Consider the following 20,574-nt stretch of genomic DNA (forward strand, 5'->3'; position numbering starts at 1 on the left):
ATATTCAAGGAAAACACTGTAGCTCAGCTCTACCCTCCTTCTGACCACACTTTCAAAACCCTGAGAGTGCAGACAAATGTTTCTATACTTCTATCAAATAAATAACAGAGTATATTTAATATAACAATAACAAATATAAATGAAGATGTTATTAGAAACAATTAATATCATGACCCAGAATCGGCAGTCTCCTCATGTGCTGTCTCTCCCTTGTCTCCCTCTAGGTGGCGTTGCTCCAAGAAGCCGTGAGGAGAGAGTGTGAGGAGAGGGAGGAGCTGACTGCTGCCCTGACTCAAGCTCAAAAGGAGCTCTGCGGGCTGCGGTCCCGTGCGTCCCATCAGGGCGCCTCGGGGCCTCTGCCAGACTCCATACAGAGGCTAACTGCCCGGGGGCAAAAGAATTTCCATCCCCACAGCCAACTCCGGGTACTCCTTACTCGCTCTCCAGCCTCCCCAAACACACTCCGACACTCCCCTTCCAGCACAGACAAAGACAGAGGCTGGGGCACAGATGGAGGAGACGCGGAAAGGAATGTGGAGCCCCGGAAAAGTGTTGTGGTGTTAGGTGAAGACAAAAGACGCGAGGGGATCCTGCCGAGGCTGAAATCAAGCGGCGCAGTGAGTGAAGTCAAGCACAAGGTCAATAGGGTGACAACAAGGAAGGATAAAATATAAGAAGCCAACATGTGAACTGCAAGCATGGCGAATTCTGCATTGTAGTTTAACACTATTCCAGCAGTATTTATTGGTTTCTCTTCAGTCTCTTCCATCACTTCCTCCGACTCTGAGACGCTCAAATGAAACTCAGTTCACAACTTCTAATCCTGTTGATACACAAGTAAACTCCCAGTGCGTACAACTCCCCAACAGTCATCCACTTGTTTCCCCACAACCTGACCCATGCACTCTCAGTGGCACACACACACACACACACACACACACACACACACACACACACACACACACACACACACACACACACACACACACACACACAGCCTGTCACAAGGGCAGAGCTGAAGTGGCATGACAGCGTGTCCCCCGCCACCCGTGGACACAAACAAAAGACAGGCGAACACAAAAGAAACTGTACAGCAAGCACCCCCTGTAGCACACACGCACGCACACACACACACACACGCACACACGCACGCACACACGCACACACGCACACACATAACACGTACTCAACCCCCGACCCCCCTTTGTGTGTTACTGACATCATTCACTCCAGCGGAAGGTCTTTCCATCCTCCCCTTCTCTGCGCTCTTCCTCTCTCTTCCTCCACATTTGGGATGCGTGAAGTGTGTGTGTGGCATGGAACTCATTTCCCCACTCGCTGGCACAAACGCACACGAGGTTTTGATTCGACTTCTCTGTGCTCCGTCCCTCCTTCCAATCCATCTGTGAGGATGCACACATGCACATCGTTTGCTCAAAAAAGGTGGATTTTGCTTTTTTCTCGTCCTGCCAACGTTTCCTGTTTGCCAAAACACACACACACACACACACACACACACACACACACGCACACACACACACACACACACACACACACACACACACACACACGGCTTATCTGCTGAAAACCTTGGTCCAAACAGAGAGGATGTTCTGAAGTACTGAACAATGAACATTTTGTGCTGCTCGAACCTACTTTTCTGTCTTTGATGTGTTTCTCTGAGGGTTTAATGGCAGGTTTCCAAATTACTTTTTTCTAATGATGTAGTATCAGGAATAAAGAAGTGAATGTACTAATTTTTATTCATGAGATCATTTGTGAATTCAAGAAAGTATCTTGTGTTTTTCAGTGCGTACGGTTTCCTTTAAAAATGGCGTTTTCCTTTGATGTGATTTGTGTGACAGAAGCCGCTTTTTTTGTGCTTTGCTGCTGATTTGTTGTTGTCTTCCTGTGTTTGAGTGTGTGGCCTTGTGTACAATTGCTGTGCATGCGTACTATGTGTGCATGTGTGTTTGTTTCCAGGCCGCGATTGTTTCTGTCCTAACCATGACTTACTTTTTATGCCTCCGCAGAGGCAACAACTGTGACCGGAGCCATTATGTTTTCAGATTTCACAGGAACACCTGGAGGATTTTACAGCCTGGTACAGAAGTTCAACTGGACTCAAGTATAAAATCCTGGTCAAAGGTCAAAGGGCAAAGACAGCGTGTTTTCACAAAACATGTTTGTATCCCCCAACTCAAGATTCCGCCTGCTAATGACTAAGTTTTTCACCAATGTCGAAAATGGATGAAAAGGATATTGTTACTTTAAAAATGGCACATCGTGGTTTTCTGTAAAACATCGCTGCACTGATTACATGAACCTCAGGCGACCATCATCACTGAATAAATGTTTGAAGCCTCCACATTTTTAAAGTTTTATTTTCTTTGTTGCAAAATTTCCGAAAAGAAAAGTTAGATCTGCTTAGATTCAACTGCTGACTGATATGTCTGTGGAGGCAGACCTGTAACAGACAGAAAATCTCAATTCAATGATCACAACGGTGTTTGTTGTGATCTCCGTGTGGAAAACGTGAAGATGTTCCTCTTCAAAGTTCTTCCACTAAGTTTTTGTGAGCTTGTCAGCACAGAAACAACACGGCTGTAGAGCTGCTGTCTCTCTTTGTTCTGCTCACTTAGCCGGCTGTTAGCTTTAGCATCTTTAAAGTTGTTGTCTGGACGCCGGACGGCGGAAAGATGCGTAACTTTGCGCCGTGAAGCATGAAGCCGAAGTAAAAGCTTTATTAATGTCTGCGTTTCATCTTCCCCATCCAGGGGTCACTGACAGCACTTCACTGGTACACTCCATTCATGTTATTACTGACACCTGTGCACTTCATGCTCTGTAAAGTCAAAACGCCGGGCCATGAAAAGAGTCCATTCTAACCATGTGCTGACCTTTGACCTTTTCTTCTTTTATCCATGTTCTGCCTCCTCCCTCCGTGACCTGCATTTGCGCTGTTCATACAGAGAGATGAAGTGTAACCATCCCGGTCGGAGGCGTGAACCTGCCCTGCTTTCCACGCTCCTCCTTTGTACCACCACACACTCTTTCTTCTCCTTCTGTCTGGCTCGCAACATAAACACTCTCCCTCCCTCTGCAGCTCTATCACACACGCATAAATCTGTCTCTGTGTGTCAATATTCCTTTAATCTTCTTGGCCTTCTTTTGGTATTCAGCCTCTATGACCCTCCCGCTAAAAAGCAATTCCCTGTCAGCCTCTCCTCCTCGGCTATCTTTACTTTATTTTTGATCCAGCCGGCTCGCTCTTTTCTACTCCCCTCTGCTCTTCTGCCGAGGCGTTTTTCCTTTGCTGGTGCCCTTGCTTTGCAGCCCTTGACCTGCTGTCCTTCCTGGTGTATATGTGTTTGAAAAGGAGCCACGAAAGAAATGTGGTCTAAATAGACACGAACCCGACAAACTCTGTCCACGTCTCCATACGTTTGTTGTCGACACGTGGAATTCCATGGAGCTGACTGACACGGAGGAAGTTTTGATCGGTTGTGAACATTCAAATTTAATCGCCCTAAACAAATGCCCGCGCACACGAATGGTCACGCGCTCACGCACACACGCACACACATATCCACACAGGGAATGTGATCTCCTCGCGGTAATTATCATAGCAGGGCAGGCACGCACACGTGTCCCTGGGGAATCTGTGCGAGTTTCTCGTAAACACACACGCTCCGGGGAGTGGCGTGTGTATGTGTGTGTATGACTAAGCCCTTGTTCGTCACTGGGTGTCCCTTAACGCCTCGCTGCAGCGTTGATGTACGCTGCTTTTGGAATCCTGTCATCCCGTGAGCCCTCCCACACCCTATAATTAGTGTCACCCGGGCAACCGGCGCAAGAATGCTCAGTATTCTTGTCGCGGTGGTAACTGCGTAAGTGTGGGGGCCGGAGGTGCTGCTTGTAGGTGTCGGTTAATGACGGGGACAATGAGACCTCAGTCTGCCACTTTATGGGCTGCATTAGTGAGACCCAGAGAGGTGCCCTGTGCTTGCAATGCAGATGCGGACGGCCTGACAGATTATCCAAGTCAGGAGACCAGGGGTTTGCAGGCTTCACAACCATTTTGGCCCCGTCTCACCAAATCTTAACTTTTCATATGCATATGTATATGTATACACCCAGGGCCACACAGTGGAGGTAGTGGTTTGCACTCTGGCCTCCCAGCCAGAACAGCGTTAGTGAAAGTCTTTACTTGGAGGCTTAGTACTCCAGTTTCCTCCCACAGTCCAAAAACATGTGTTTGAGGCTAATTGGCGACTCTAAATTGCGGAAACGTGTCAATCTGAGTGTGTCAGATTGTCTCTAGTGTTCTGCCTGTGATGGGCTGGTGATCTCACATGTGGCTCCTCGGCCCCTCTCTAGTAGATCCTTGAAGATTTGAGATAATTACATATCAATACATATTTTTTATTTGCACACACACACTTATTTTCTCCTGGTCAGACAAAACGGTTTCAAACGGCAAGAATTCTTGTTGAGATCAAATGGCCAAACTGAGAAAATGGCTGAAACTGAAACCACTACAGCTGAAATATGGCTGAAGGCCATCACGTCGGTCACCTCAAACTTTTGCGATCGGAGTCTATTTTTAAGATACTCCGATGCGGAAATATAACATGACTATTAATTTCCATGTGAAATTGTGAAAGCTACGGGGGGGGGGGACAAACTACAGGGAAAAGACTGAAGTAGACCCTTGTGACGTTTCTACATGATTACAGCTTTTGCTTCCAAAGTGCACAAAAATAAAGAACTGCAGCCAGATCAAACTGTGTTGCGGGGCTTGAGGCCATAATTTGCTGATTGGCTCCTACTTAACTCACTGCATCCTATGTCTGAGAGTTTCTGTGGCGAACGACCCCATGTTTGTTGTGCGTCAGTTATTGGGTCACATTTGTAATGAAAATAACAAATTGTGGAAAATGGAACTGAAGCATAATGCAAACCAGCTCGGTGTATGAGGGGATCAATCTGAGAGATCAAAGGCGACGTCACTCAACGATCAATCCATCTTCATTTGTATTTGTATAATAGAGCAATATCACACAAGAGGGAGCGATGTACTGAATGTCGGCACGGCTGAGATTCAGCAGGAGGAAGGTAATCACAGCCGTCTTGTTATTCTGTTGCTTCCAAACAACCATTACACTCACGTTGGTTGACGGCAATAAAAATGAAAACGGACTTATTTACTTCATTGGTTTTGAACACAAACCGTTCCACCACTCACCCACTAAGTGCTTGTTGGTATAGGAGTTTTGCATTACTGTACGTTCTGCTCTTTTTTTTAAAGTACCGCTCACGGCATCAGTGAGATTTTTATTTGAACAACTATTTGTTGGTTGTATTTTGCTTTACGAGAGGAGGATACAGTAGCCAGTGTTAATGCTCAAATGGCAATATTCTCAAAAGACATTAATTAATAAAAACTTTATTTTTTAATTTTTATTGTGAATATGTTTTTGTGTGTGTATACTATTCAATATCCACATTGAATGGTCTATGAAAGCGCTCAAGTATTCAAGCTCGGTCTGAGTCTCTGCCACAGATTTAGATGATAATGTAACAATAATCCCATAAAAATCCCAGTAAGTCAATCAGATCATTTCACAAGGAAACTTGAATTGTGGGTTAATTTGCAGGGCAGTGTCTCCTTTAGCAGTAATACACTCCCTTGAATAGGTGAGACAACTATTATTGAGTGACGATTTATCCTTTAAAGCAGAGGGGGATGTTTCATTTTATTGTTAGGGACACTTTGAAAAAATAAACTGGGGTTTTCCTGGCAGATAGAGCCATAGATTGATCTCAATTCTGTTAAAAATGATATATTTCTCAATAAAAAGCTGTAAATTGAACATGTTTGATAAATGGCCCATTATTGTTGTGGATTCAGACCAGACGGATCAGGAGTGATTAAAGAATCACGACCACATTCAATGAGAAAGTCAGTGACATGGAGATCAAACATAAGGCCCGTGAGCCAAAACCATCACCCAAGAGTCAAATCTGGCTCACATGGTGATAATACAAGGTGTGAAAATTACAAAGGAACTTTTTATTGGAATTTTTGATCCATCAGCGATACAGTGATCTTAGCACCAACGCCACATTGTGAGAGTAAATTTGTCATTGTGTGCAATTGTGTGTTGAATATGCCATAATGTTAAAACTGCTCTTAATTTTCTTTTGGATTAAGGAGTATTAATGAGTACTTAAGAGGCACAGCTCATGTTGGACAGTTTGACGGGGAAGGTGAGAGTGACCATTTTGAGATGTTTTTTGTTGAATATGTGTGAGATGATAGCGTTGTAGGTGAAACAATGCCGAGGATGGGGGTGATAGGCAAAGGGGGAGATGAAGAAAGCCAGTGAGGAGGTCCATCGACGCAGTGATGCAGAGCATGAGAGTGACTGAGTGTGTGTGAGGAAGGAGGATACGGGAGAGGGAAGAAGAATGCTGGTGTTTCAAATTGTAATTTACTTTCACACACCATATCCTCTTCCCCGGTGTTCACACTCAGTTTATGTGAAATATGTTGGTATGGTTACAGTTTACTTTTGTAGAGTAACAATCATTAGTAACCCCTGTCAACTCAACAAAGACGGGAAAAAGTGCCTCCACAAGTATGGGCTATGTACACAGAAAAAACTAAAGCATCAAGCTTCAAAATAAGAAGAGTATTGCATGCATCATGTACACTCTTTTGTTTTTGTTTTTAAATGTAATTCCTAATTTCTTAATGACCTCATGTAGGCAGGTCAAGAATAGTTAGAGGCGTTTCAAGGAAAATTCACAGACAACATATTAACCCTCTTTCCTCTTCATCAGGAAAGAGTAACATGCAACAAGGTGAGGAAGCCAAGTCCAAGATCCAGACAGGATTTACAGATGCACCGAAACAATGTGTGTATATCTGGAACATTGTCTGAGAATGAGAAGGACAGATGCATTCAATAAGAGAACAAACATTTCAGTTTATGTAGCATCAGACTTGATGGATATTGGATATATGTTTACTGTCCTGACTTTGACTCTTTGCTTCACCTGAGGAATATCAGGGCTTCACAATCCTCCACTCGTGGTGCTCTGGTTCCCTCTGCTGTCCATTTATAGTTACTGCAAAGCTTCTGAGGCTGAGCTGTGACTGAACAGTGTGACTGAACACAGTGTTCCCAGGACAAGCTGCTCATGTGGAGCTGTGGATTTATGAAATAAAGTTAATAGACTAGTTCACTGTTGTTTTTTGTCCTCTCCTCTTGCTTCGTTTTATATTTAGACAAGGATACAAGACAGACTCATTTCACAAAGTTAATAGAGCAAACAAACTGGAGTTTCTTTATAGTATTCAAGTACTTTATTTGTCATAAATAGCTATATACGCATAATCTCTTTCTTTCTTTCTTTGATTGTTTGTTTGTTTCTTTGTTAGTTTCTTTCTTTCTTTCTTTCTTTCTTATCGGCGGATTGATATGTACTCGCGCTGGTGGTGAGAAGTCCGGTGTTTCCTGTAAAACGCGTCACAGAAACCGTTGGCGGTGACTCGTTTCCGCGTGCTGCGTTAGTGAAATATCGGAATATTTTGAGTGTAACAGTGACCGCTGTGCGATAACTTGCAGAGAAACGCCAGACATTAACGTATATACCAGATTTACATCAGTTATAAGCTAGATGTATCAGTCCGGAAATATAATGTTAGAATTAAAAAATTTAAAAATACCCGATGTCTTTTAATGCAACATTTAACAAGCCTTCTGTTGACCAAAAACATTATTGTTTAAAGTCTAAACTCTTGGAGTTTTAGGCATGATTTATCTTTAAGTCATTCGTGTACCTTCCTTAGTGGCAAAGCGCAAAGATTACAATCATAGTAGGTGGCTGTTTAATTTGCTTATTATTTTTTTTTAATCTTTTTTGGGGCAGGTGACTCGTGCTACACTATTTGGTACACAGACACGAACAGCATATCAAAACTTGCTGAACGTTCGGGAATATGTTGCTATGACTTTTGTTAACAATTTGGCGAAATATGCCCAAAAAACAGTGAAAAAAAGTCCAATACAAAGCGGGTGGGCGTTTGTATGGGAGATCATAGGAGATCAGCGTCTGTTGCCACGGAGGTGCACAAAAAATGTGCCTGCCTCTTTAAGAAGCAAGGCGCAAAGACGACTATCCTCGGCAGCCATTTAGTTTTATTATTATTGTTGTTGTTGTTATTATTATTATTATTCCGTTTTTCTTTTCCTGCAAAACTAGTCATGCCCCATTGGAAGTACAGACACAAAAAGCACATCAAAACGTGTAGGATGTTAATATCACACAATATTTCCTCTGGAATTTTCAAGTTCACATTTAGTCTTCAACTGTTTCTTTAGATCTTTACACAAATCCCAAACGAAATATTTACTTATTTATATTCAAAGTTTTTCATGGGGACCATTTCATGGGAAACAGCGTTATTCACTCACACACATATTCAAAAAGAGAACTATTTTACACTCGCGGATGTGCACTCTGACGTCACGTCTTTAGTCGCGTGCAGCGCTCCGTTGCCGTCCTGTTGAGGCTGAGCCGCCGCTGCTGGTGACCGCCGAGAATTCCTGTTAATATGGCTGCCGGTCAACTCCCCGCATCTGCTACCAACGCTCCCACCACCATCACCAACGATGGCATCCTCATTGGCGACAAAGTGTACTCGGAGGTTTTCCTCGCCATTGACAACTCGCTCATCCCGGAGGAGCGGCTCTCCCCGACGCCGTCGATGCTCGACGGCCTCGACCTGAACACGGAGACCGACCTTCGCATCCTCGGCTGTGAATTGATCCAGTCGGCGGGTATTCTGCTCCGGTTGCCCCAGGTAGCGCTTCATACGGTTTCACAAACTCTAAAAACACTTGTATCAAGTATCGCCCGTTCATTTGACACGGGAGAATGTACGATTTTTTTTGTCTCCGTCTCACCGCGGCCTAGCAGTTAGCGCATGCTAATGTCAGGTCTTTGACGCTGGCGTGGTGGAGTTAAAATGGCGGCGGTCTATTGTACAAGGTTAGGCCGGCTTACACTGAGCTGAACACATATGTGGTTTTATTTCCCTCCCTCCAGGTGGCGATGGCGACGGGACAAGTGCTTTTCCATCGGTTTTTCTACTCCAAATCATTCGTCAAACACAGCTTTGAGGTAAGTTTGGGTCTGTATTCGGGTTCAGCGGCGTCATTAGCACGACGTTATAGTTACGTTGGTGGAAGCCATGTTGTCAACAGGAGTCAATCTGTATCGAGGCGAGGCAGGAACTGACTCCGTTTGATCAACTTGCCACCTATTATCCTTGTAGATTTGAAGTCGGGGAGTACATTCTAGCTCAGATTCACATAGTTTTTGATGTTCTAATTTGAAATCTATCGATTTGGGGTATTTTAATCGTCCGTGCGGCCTAATGAGTAACATCGACTTACCCATCAAGCGTGTCGATTTACTTTCTATTTTTTGTCGTCTTCGCACACTGTTTATTAGTATTCCTTGTAAATCATATTTTCCTGAGACTAAACTAGTGCTATCTATTCACGATCTCAGATGGCCTCTGTCCTGGACATTGTGTCTTTAGTGATTGTATCAACAAGCTCATGAGAAAGTCTACTAAGGAGCAGAGTTATAGTATGACCAGACTAAAAGAACCAGGAAATTGGCCCTTCAGGATCATGGACTATTTGTTAAACATATTGCTCATTTGACAGAATATTTCACATTAAATCCACACTAAACAATTATTGCAACATCATCATCAGTAGGATAAAACTAATGATTTACTCTTTTAATCCATTTAAAGTGTCTTACTTAAGCCAATGAACAATAGCTTTGGAGAGAGTTCCACTTTGTTATTCTGACTTTACATCCTGTCCTCTTATCCAGACTACCTCAATGTGCAGATAAAGTACTCTGTTAATAGATGTAAGATAACTTTGCTGAGCCGTGCTCGTCACGTGTGGGCTCTATTCTGGTTGCGTGTCCTCAGAAAACTCTTCCTTCCAACTTTGCACTCCGATCGTTTCCTTCCCAGATTGTTGCAATGGCCTGCATCAACTTGGCATCCAAGATTGAAGAAGCGCCACGGCGAATACGAGATGTCATCAACGTTTTCCATCACCTGAAACAGATCAGAGTCAAAAAGTAAGTATCAGCCTTGAATGCATCAACCTGATGGACTGTGACAATATTTGTTGGCATTGTATTATTTGTATCTTTCACAATGTTGTATATTTTTTATTTTTTGCTGTGAAAGTGCTCTTCTGTTTATCCATGTACCCTAAACCATTTTAAAACTTTTCAGTTTTCTCTTCTCTAATAGTTTCAGAAGTGTAATTGGCTACCCTTAGACATGAGTGACATTACAATGAATTTGATTTCTCAACAAACTCGCTTCACACACTGAAGCGCATAATGAGACTTGTAAGACAATGCACATTAACTTTGTGCATTTGTCCTACTAGAAATTTGTTCATGTCCATATTTTAGACCTTGGTATTAACTTGGACTCTTTTTTCCCTTGCAACCAACTAACAGCGACCAGCTACATTTACCAAAGCCTGGGTGATGTGGAATGGTACGTAAGATGAAGCAGTCGGCATGACAACCATGATGCGAGGGGGTCGCTCTGCTCCCCCTGGCCCACCCCACCCCCGACCTGTGGGAGACTCCCGTGGTCTGAGCCACCGCGGGGCACTGGGATCGGGGATGACAGGTTGGCCGAAGGTCCTTGGCCCCTGGGGCCCCTTGAGGACTCCTGTGGTTCAGTCTTAAGCTTTGGGTATCTAACTGTCCGTCAGTCTGTGGACCATTGGGTAACGTAGTTCTCTTCTCTGACTGCTCCTCACCATGCATTTTGACTGTGCTTCAAGAGCAAAACCTCATTCACCCACTGTAACCCATGGCTTTTAAAGAAATATCACTTTGAAGACAATGAAGTGGTTACTCGTTCATTAGCGCTGTCAGTGCATGAACTTTAGTTGTAGTAATCACATGCTGTTAATGTGAGTCAGTGTTGTTTGCCTCGAGCTTTGATGTACTTCAAAAGGATGTTTTCTTTGTTATTGATGTGAGATTGTAAGATTTGTGTATAATGGATATTTGACTTTTTGCAACGCATGTGGTTTGTAGCATGATATTATTCACTTGTTTGTTTTTCTAAAAAGCCTTTGGTTTTAAAATGGGTCTGGCTTTGATTTGGTTAATTGTTGGTTTGACTGCTTGTGAATGACAAATCTGTATCCAATCAGAGTTGCCAGATAAGATGTGATGTTAATGTTGTGATCAAGTTTTATTGATGGGAAATTTTTTTTCCCAACAGACAGCTTGTCAACAGATACAGATTGAAAGGAATTAAATTAAATCATGTGAATGGAAGACGCATTTTGTTCAGTTAGTTAAAGGTACAATTTAATGTTTCTCTGCTTCTGTACATTTTGAAGTAGGGAGCATTTATCCGTATGTTGTGGGTGGGTTTATCGTTGTTACTGGCAGGAAAGTTTCTGTTGTACTTTTGCTCTTCCATATTGATCAATTAAGTAATGAGTTGTGGTTGCAGATTTTTCTGTGATCGACTGCCAGGTGAGGTTGAAACTGTTGTGGAGGTTTGCTTGGTTGAGTTTCCTTTGAGCGTTAGAAGCCTGAAGTGTCTTTTGGTGGCATTTATTGATATTTCTTTGAAAGCTGTGGCACACGGTGTTTGAGGCGGAGGGCTGTCTTCAGATCCCAGCAGATCAGCAGAACCACAGGAGTCCACAAACCCCGACAAACTGTCAGGCATGCAAGCAGTTGCTTTTAGTTGGTTGAACCAGGGAAAAAAGTGTAGGATGACAAAAGGGCACTTTCATCTTTACGTTTCTTACGATGAGAGGGGAACAACATTATATTTTCATTCCTTTATAAAACTAGGAATCCAAGTTCATTGATACTTGATCAGAACTACATAAATACCAAAAACCAAGTCATCAAAGCGGAACGGCGGGTCCTGAAGGAGCTGGGCTTCTGTGTCCATGTGAAGCATCCACACAAGGTGAGTGAAATCCAAACCATCAGCTTTGTGTTTAGCCACATAGTTGTAATCCAAATAGTTTCTCACTTCTGAGGAAAGGAGTGAGCAGGTTTGTTTCTGTGTTTTTAATAAGTTGTAAATGTTCCATTCCAGCTTATCGTCACGTACATCCAAGTCCTGGAATGCGAAAAGAACCAGACTCTGGTCCAGACGGCCTGGTAAGTTTCTTTGTTGTTCTGCACTCACAATCCCCCACAGCAGCAACCTGTGTCATGTCTGCAAGAAGTGCCACCAGACCTGGGCTGTGGATGAAGTTGAACGACTTTCAAATGGTGTCATTTCTGAGGAGCACTTGTTGGATCTCGTTTTACAATTTAAAAAAATAAATAAATAAAAAAATCGGTTTGTATTCAAGTGGCCTCCAATTTGAAAAGCATTCAACAAACCATTTTGCCCAGGTCTGACAAAGACATCCCCTCACTCCATTTGAACCCTTCCACATCTTTTTTTTTTCTCTGATGGAGCAATTTGTTTAATTGCAAACCAGCTACTAGTCTCACTCTCTTGTCTGCCCTTACATGGCTTGCTTTAAAGTCTGTTTGATTTGAAATGCCCAGGGAACTTGGTTTAACTTTGTCCTTTCTCTCTACTCTTTGATTAAAGGGTAGTCCATGCTGGTAAGTCACATAAAGAACCTCTGAACTCTGCCTCCTCCAACCACATGACCTCAGGAAGCTCCCCCCATTGGCTGGCTGGCCCACTCCTGACAGCCAATCCCAATGCCGAGATTCACTGAAGGGGGCGAGCGGGCCTTTTCCAACAGCCAGCATCGCCTTGTTTTCTCTTGGGTGTCCAAAAGGATTTGTATTTTTTTGGTCTTGCTACAAACTGTAATTCCTATTTTTGCCAAGTAGCTACAGGTAGATTCCACTTTTTGTAGTTTACTTGCATTTATCAATGAAGTAAACTTATCCAGAACGCTACTTTTTTTTTAATTTATTTTTTTTCCAACAGTTTGATTATTTTTCACTTTTAAAAGTAAAATACTGTCTTGTCCCCAACTGATGTGGTGTTCAGACATGTGTCTCTTACAGGCTGATCCAGTTCTCAGGTTTTGCCTCCAAGGACCTGTCTCACCCACACAGCAATCAGAACGCAACGTTCGTATATCCGTAGTAGCGATGGCAGTTCTGGCTTTTCGTTGACGGCAGAGTAGACTGGTAGTTTTGTCTTCAGCAGGTTTTCAAACGTCTGCAAACCTCCACTGAAGTGAAAGTGTAAATATTCACATGCTTGTAAATGGCTTGACACAAACTGATGTGTATGTTGGGGTGTTAAATCTGTGAGGAAGTCTGGTTGTCTTGAGAGAAGTTGCTGTATCGTTTGTTGTCTGGTTTGAGTGATACCAATGTTGAGTTTGTTTTCGAAGATTTTACCATCTCACTTATGTTTTTGTCCTTACGACGTCTATGTGTCTGAATAACATAGATGTCACGCCACCCTGCACTTGTATGATCCCCATTATGGTCATCGTGTCTTCTCTAACACTCCTAGTGGCTAATCTCATTTATGGGTTGCCTTTGACTCAATAACATGTCTGTGTGGTCGCACAGGACCTTAATGTTGCACACCGGAGCCTCTAACTGACACATGTGGGAACTGAGTCGGAGGCTGACTAGACCTGTCCTCATAGCCGGCCTGTGGCTCACTAAGATCTCTTGGGTGGGGCAAGAAAGTTCCTGTACAGCAGAAACTTGAAAAACGTGAAATTTTGGGTCAGTTTTGACTAATTGCAAAGCTTCACTAATTCAAAGTAGTTGTCGCATGCTGCCATATTTGTTCTGCCTCCTTGTATATTTCAGATGTACCGATCTGAAAGCTGCATTCTAGAAGTTTGCATGCATGTTCCCTGATCTAAAGGCATGCGTCATTGTTGTCAGTCATCATTGGGTCTAATCTAGTTACTGTTTGGTTTCATGGGCTTGTTTACACTTGGCATCAACATGCATTTCGGGTGATCGGATCAAGTGGTGAGCCCTGCCGCAGACTGTTTATACTGGTCGGTATCATGTAGTTCAGGCCGACCACTTCACTTTGGGTTCTGTTACTACCTCTACGCCACTTCTACTAAAAGGTCAAAGGGCCCGGTGTGCAGTGATTTCCTCAGTCTGTCACCAGACAAAGGCAAGGCTGGTCAGATCACCCGAAAAGCACGTGTGCGCCAGGTGTACTGGGCCCAATGTGGCAGAATGTCAGCGGGTCATCAGACTTTCTTTTCCCCATTTGTGTCTTCATTCTTTATCTGTGACCAACAGCAGACCTGTGGATGCCCCCCGAAAGAGAGAGAGAGAGAGAGAGAAATGGACAAAGTTAAACTCACTAATGACAATACAGCTTTCATGTAACTCTGACCTTAAGATGTCAGGTCCAAATGTAAAATAACAAAACGAACTTGGAGAAAATCACAAGACAAGCCACAAATGTTTGGATTGTAAAGACAGAGTTAAAGTTTTATGGCCTTTGTGGGGATTTGGTTCTAAAAAACCATGAAGATTGAATTATTGGGTGATTGTGTTGGTGAGACTTTGTGTGGAGAAGATGCTATGTTTTTGTTTTTGTGTTGTTTTCTCCCTTTATAGGAACTACATGAACGACACCCTGAGGACAAATGTCTTTGTGCGGTTCCAAGCGGAGACGATTGCCTGTGCCTGCATATACCTCGCTGCCCGAGCTCTACAGGTGAGCTTTCGATTTCTGTACACTTGGGGTGGCTTTGTTTCTCAGATGTAGTCGTCTAAAGTCGTCTCCAGGTTTGTGGCCTAAGCAAAGCTTGTACATGTTCTCAGATTCCTCTGCCATCCAGACCTCATTGGTACCTGCTGTTCAGCACCACTGAGGAGGAGATTAAAGAGATCTGCATCACCACCCTCAAGCTCTACACAAGGAAGAAGGTAACGGTCATGTAGCAGATCAGTGAGCTCCTAATAAAGACTTGAACTGTGTCACATGACGTCAGTCTGCTCAGCTGCTGTCAAACATTCAGAGTGTTCTTGTTCTGTGTTCGCAGCCTAATTACGAGCAGCTGGAGAAGGAGGTGGAGCGGAGGAAGATGTTTCTGGCCGAGGCTAAGCTGAAGGCCAAAGGCCTGAATCCTGATGGAACCCCTGCACTTTCCACGCTGGGGGGCTTCTCTCCGGCTTCAAAGCCCTGCTCTCCAAACGTGGTCAAGGTGGAGGAGAAGTCTCCAAACCCCCAGACCCTCAAGCCTGCGAAGAAGGAGTCTGACAACCGGGCCCAAACAAACAAAAGTCCACATAATGGGTGCGTGAGTGTCTTTGTCAAGGCCGGAATTCTCCCGGCGATTCTCTGTAACTTGAGTCTCTTTTCTTTCTCAAACAAAGGTTACGGAAGGACGTGAAGATTGGGAGGAACAGCAGGAGTGGAAGTCGTTCTCGCTCTAGAACACGGTCACGATCAAGGTCACGTTCTCCCCGCAGACAGTAAGTTAAGCCAACAACAACCCAACAAGCCACTGAAGTTTACATTTGATGCTCTTTGATATTATTCACCATCTTCCTCTTGTCCTCCACAGTTACAACAGCAGACGCAGTCACTCAGGGACCTACAGCTCTCGCTCACGTTCTCGCTCTCACAGTCGCAGCCCGTCGCCTCGGCGACACCCCCCCTCGCCCCTCCTCCCCCACCTCAAGTCCAAATCCAGCCACCACAGCAACAGCGACTCCAAGCTGAGCGGTCGCCACAGCAGCAGTGGGGGCGGCGGGTCGGGTCACAAGAGGAAGCGTTCGCGCTCTCGCTCGCGCTCCCGCACTCCGGTCAAAGTAGACCGGGAGCGCGAGCGAGAGAGGGAGCGAGAGCGGGACAGAGACCGCGGCTCCTTCGAGCTCACTTCAAAGAAACACAAACACGAGCGTGGAGGCGGCCACCGAGGAGACCGCAGGGAGAGGGAGCGCTCTCGCTCCTACGACAGGGAGCGAGAGAGGGAGCGCAGCCACAAGAGCAAGCACCACAGCAGCGGACACTCAGGACACGGTCGTCACCGGCGCTGAGACACACACACACACACACACACACACACACACACACACAGAGGCTGTGGGGTTGATTGTCGCTGAAGCATCTCCAGTATATGCAAAACTGTTGCGTTGGATTTTTTTCCTGAACGTTGTGTTGAAAGTGAGCTGCTGAAAGCACGAGTCGTTCTGTTCTCTCTCAGCCAGCTGGAGTCGCACCTCCCCAAACCAAGCGAATGTAAGTGAAGTACAACTTCTGTGAAAGTAAACCAAATGTTCAACATTTCCAGTATGTCAGATGGGATTGTTGACAATTCCACCCATCTGATGTATCTGCGACGTTTGCTTGGTTTTGGGGATTTTTCCAGCCTCGTGCTGCTGGAGCCGTCTGGGTTTCTCACATGCATCCTAGAAAAGGGGCTTTCAAATGATCAAACATTCATATAGAGGTAAACTTGAAACTGCCAGTCTTACGTTGACAGTATTAGTTGCTTTGACTCTTGACACACTGACGTAAAAGATGTCCTTTATGCATCTGAGTGACCCAGACCACCAGAGAAGATGGTTTCCACCTGGTCAGACACCATCAGCCCCAAACCCTCCTCTCAACGCTCGCACCACTTCAAACACCCACCAACCATCTAGCCTACCCTTGTGTTCTTGGTTTTACATGTAAAGTTTTGGACTCTGGGGGAAAAGAAACTTATTTACAGTGTAAAGACGGCCTGCTACCCACTGAGGCATTGTGAATGCTTTGATTTATAAAAGCTAAAGTGCTCAGTGGAAGGATTGAATGAGTAAATGTAAAATAAAAGTCCACCAGGACAGATGTGTATGTTTGCACATGATTACAGCAAAGTGGTTTTGTTTTGTTTAGTTTTTTCACATGTATGTACAAATGCTGACGCTGTATTTTGTACAGGTTTGGAGAAAAGCAAACTTTTTTTTTGTTGTTTTTTTTTCCTTCTGTCCAGCAGGGAAATGCAGACTTGAGTCAAAAAATATTTTAGGGTTGATAATTTGTTACACTGGTTTTTAGTCCACACGTGTTCATGTCAAATTTTTATTCAGTAATTAAAGAGTTACGCCACTGAACTCAGAATTATTTTTTTCTTTCTTTTTGTCTTGACCAGCGAACGAATACAATAACAATCCAGCTTGGATGAATGTTACATCATGTTTAGATCTCGGTTCAATGTGAAAGTAATAAAAGTGCAGTTGGAGTTCAGTTGTTGACATTTCTGAAATAAAAGATGCAGTATTGCAGAAAGTACATATCGTATCGAGGCACCAGATGGCACTGTTGAGCCTAGAGACTAAAAATGACCCTTTATGACCACATCTTGTTCTTGAAGTGACCACACACCGAGTTTTTACCCTACAACAAAGTTAACTGTTGTGCAACACAAATACAACGGTTTTGTAACTTCTTGTTGTCTCGTAGCCAATTTAAAGACCTTTTGTTCCTGGAAACGTTGGTCAATAGCACCGTGATACTCGACTCCAATGACGTCACAGAAAGCTTCGGCAAAGCCATGATAAACGGGAGTGATCGTCCCGTGAGTGTCGTCAAAATAATCCAAATTGTAATAAATGAAATCCTGATATAAATCCCTCAGGTCAGTAGCAGCCACTTTTCATTTTCTATTCAGACAGAAATAAGCAGTTGAAGGTTATTTAGAGGTTATTATTCTGCCATTTTACTCGGGATTAGAAACGCCCTGGACCACCTCTCCATGGCTCCTCTGCAGCGTCTTTGAATCACAAGTTTCCAGTCTTCACTTCTCTCGTCACACCTGCTAGAAAGATCAGGGCCTCGAGACATCAGCTTCATAAACTGCCAACTGTTGTGTGAGATGTAGTGCCATCTAGTGGTGAGGTTACAAATTACAGCCAACATCCATTCATTCATTCATCTTTGACACCACTTCACACGCTGGAAGGGTGGATGGAGCTGATCCCAGCTGACTGAGTGAAGGCAGGGGAGATGCGACCACATAAAACATTCCTGTCTTGATCAGAGAACACTGAATAACCAAAATCCAACGAGGTCGACAAATTGAAGAACACATCTCGGCAGGGGTCAAACTGAGAGCTTCCCTCTGAGAAGGTTTGGGAGAGCTCCCAGGTCTGCTTCGATTCACGGCCATAAATTACAGTCCTTCCTCTCGCCACTTAAGTAAAATAGATCTTCAGTTTGTGAAGCTTTATCACTGTTATAAGATTTGTCAGATGAGTCGACGGCAAACAACAAAATCAAAAATGTAGCGCAGATAAATGTAATGTGATAATTAAATGGGGCTATTCCTGGTGTGCTTTTGGCCCTTCTGGGCCACCGTATGCTTGAGCACCTGAATGGCCCCCCCCCAAAAAAAACCTCAATAAAATCATCCTCGGATCATTTAAACACAAGTGTCATATTACGTTTTGAATCTTTACCCTTGTGAACATTTTTGAGTGTGTTACATTTACCATGTGGTAAAATGAATTCAATTTGTATTGTGTAAAAAGTCAGAAAGCCATTACGGAAATAATCTGATTCTCTGTGAGTTTATATATAGATATATATATATTTTTTTTAATCTATGAGACCAAAACTAAACCCAGAGAGGAAGAACAAACTCACATTTGACTGATTCCAAAGATTTATTGTACAATTCTGTCAGGAAAAGGGACAAAGAGGCGAACATGCGAACGGTGCAACAGGCACACATCACAGTCTAGAACACGGCCAGTGTACAGTAATCATCAATACTGCATTTGTTTGCAGTTTGAACTTAGAGTAATATTAAAATGGAAGAAGAAGAAGACGGAGACTCAGTCGTCTTTGGAGACATGATTAAATCCTCACATTCATGTAAAAATAAATACTGACTTCATATCAAAAACAAAAATCAAGTGTTTAAATGAAGGACAAAGAAAATCTCAAATCTCTAAACAAAAGGCAGATTTTTTTATTAAATGTAATTATACATTCAGATACTTTTAATACTTGTATCAATCATGTTCACAGTCTATTGATTGTTGGAAATCTTATTTACAAACATTAACAACTCACTACTGCCATCGATAGATAGACAGACAGACAGACAGACAGACAGACAGACAGACAGACAGACAGACAGACAGACAGACAGACAGATAGACAGATAGACAGACAGATAGATAGATAGATAGATAGATAGATAGATAGATAGACAGACAGACAGACAGACAGACAGACAGACAGATAGATAGATAGACAGACAGACAGACAGACAGATAGATAGATAGACAGACAGACAGACAGACAGACAGACAGACAGACAGACAGACAGATAGATAGATAGATAGATAGATAGATAGATAGATAGATAGATAGATAGATAGATAGATAGATAGATAGACAGACAGACAGACTGTCAGACGAGCCATGAGAGTTCTCTGTGCTCAGCTGTCTTTCACATTATCAGACATTCTCTTCAGTAAAAATAAAAATTGAGGGATTAAAATCAGCTTCACGGTACTTTCACGTTACAGAAAGTGCATTGTCCCTACACGGAGTCGTATTTCAAGATTAGATCTGCATATCAAATATACACAAACTGAATTTGAGTTTGGTCCATCATTTCACCGGCGCTGACAGACGTGGAACCAGTATACTCAACTCTGCTGCTCATCCCACCAATGCAGCACCATTTCAATGGGAAGCAATGAGGCCTTCCGATTCTTTATTTTGTTGTCACCATGAAGCGATTTCACGGCTCAGAAATAATCTAGCACAACATATGGTTCCTACGTCCTGTGCGGGGAGTCATACTATACCAGTATCAGTGTTTTCCACAGTGTGTGTGAGTTTAGAGGTTTTCAGCCTATCTTTGTTTCTCCGCTCTCACCTGGTGACGCCTGAAATCTTCATTTTATTTACCTCAGGCCAGCAAACTGCAGCTTTACAATGAAGTGAACGTAACTCTACTTTTTAAATATATCTGTTTGCGGTTGTTCTGCAATACATTATTATACTATTGGTTCAGTTTCATGACGTTATTTGATCCATGGCTACGCGTGTTAGATCGAGTTTTTAGTGCATCTATATATAGACCGTGTGACGTCAAGGACCACGTGATTTATGTTCATGCCACCATATTGGAATATATATATATATATTTAAAGCCTCAATGTTTGACGGCACCAAACACGCCACCTTTAAATACAATTTTGTCTGAATTGTATCAGGAAGCCCGTCATTCAAGCTTGTTTAGATTTGTAACGTTTGAATAGAAAAGAATAAGGTGAAATAGAAATACTTCATTAATCCCAGAGGGAAATTCCGTATCTCCTCGTGTCAGCCTCCGAGCAGTCAAGATAAGAATATTCATGACATGTTCAATCTAGGACAGGAGAAACTTGATATCTGCAATTGGGAGAAATAAAAAAAAGTGCAGCTATCAGAGTCTGCTGTCAGGGTTGGAAAACATCCGAGTTCAGCGTCGTGTGAGGCTAAAAAAGTCAAGTAGA

At 43.3% G+C, this 20,574-nt stretch overlaps 1 protein-coding gene across 1 annotated transcript; it reads left to right on the top strand.

Annotated features, from left to right (window-relative positions):
* Window positions 1-8,548: 8,548 nt before the first annotated feature.
* On the top strand, window positions 8,549-17,300 carry ccnl1a (cyclin L1a). Its single transcript, XM_080459367.1, has 10 exons — window positions 8,549-8,875; window positions 9,121-9,195; window positions 10,073-10,182; window positions 11,947-12,067; window positions 12,200-12,264; window positions 14,686-14,785; window positions 14,893-14,997; window positions 15,114-15,367; window positions 15,448-15,546; window positions 15,639-17,300. Exons 1-10 carry the CDS (start codon window positions 8,627-8,629, stop codon window positions 16,111-16,113), a joined length of 1,653 nt encoding a protein of 550 aa, XP_080315493.1. The 5' UTR covers window positions 8,549-8,626; the 3' UTR covers window positions 16,114-17,300.
* The last annotated feature ends 3,274 nt before the right edge of the window (window positions 17,301-20,574 follow it).

Source organism: Lipophrys pholis (genome assembly GCF_963383615.2).
Source record: "Lipophrys pholis genome assembly, chromosome: 3".
NCBI lineage: Eukaryota > Metazoa > Chordata > Actinopteri > Blenniiformes > Blenniidae > Lipophrys > Lipophrys pholis.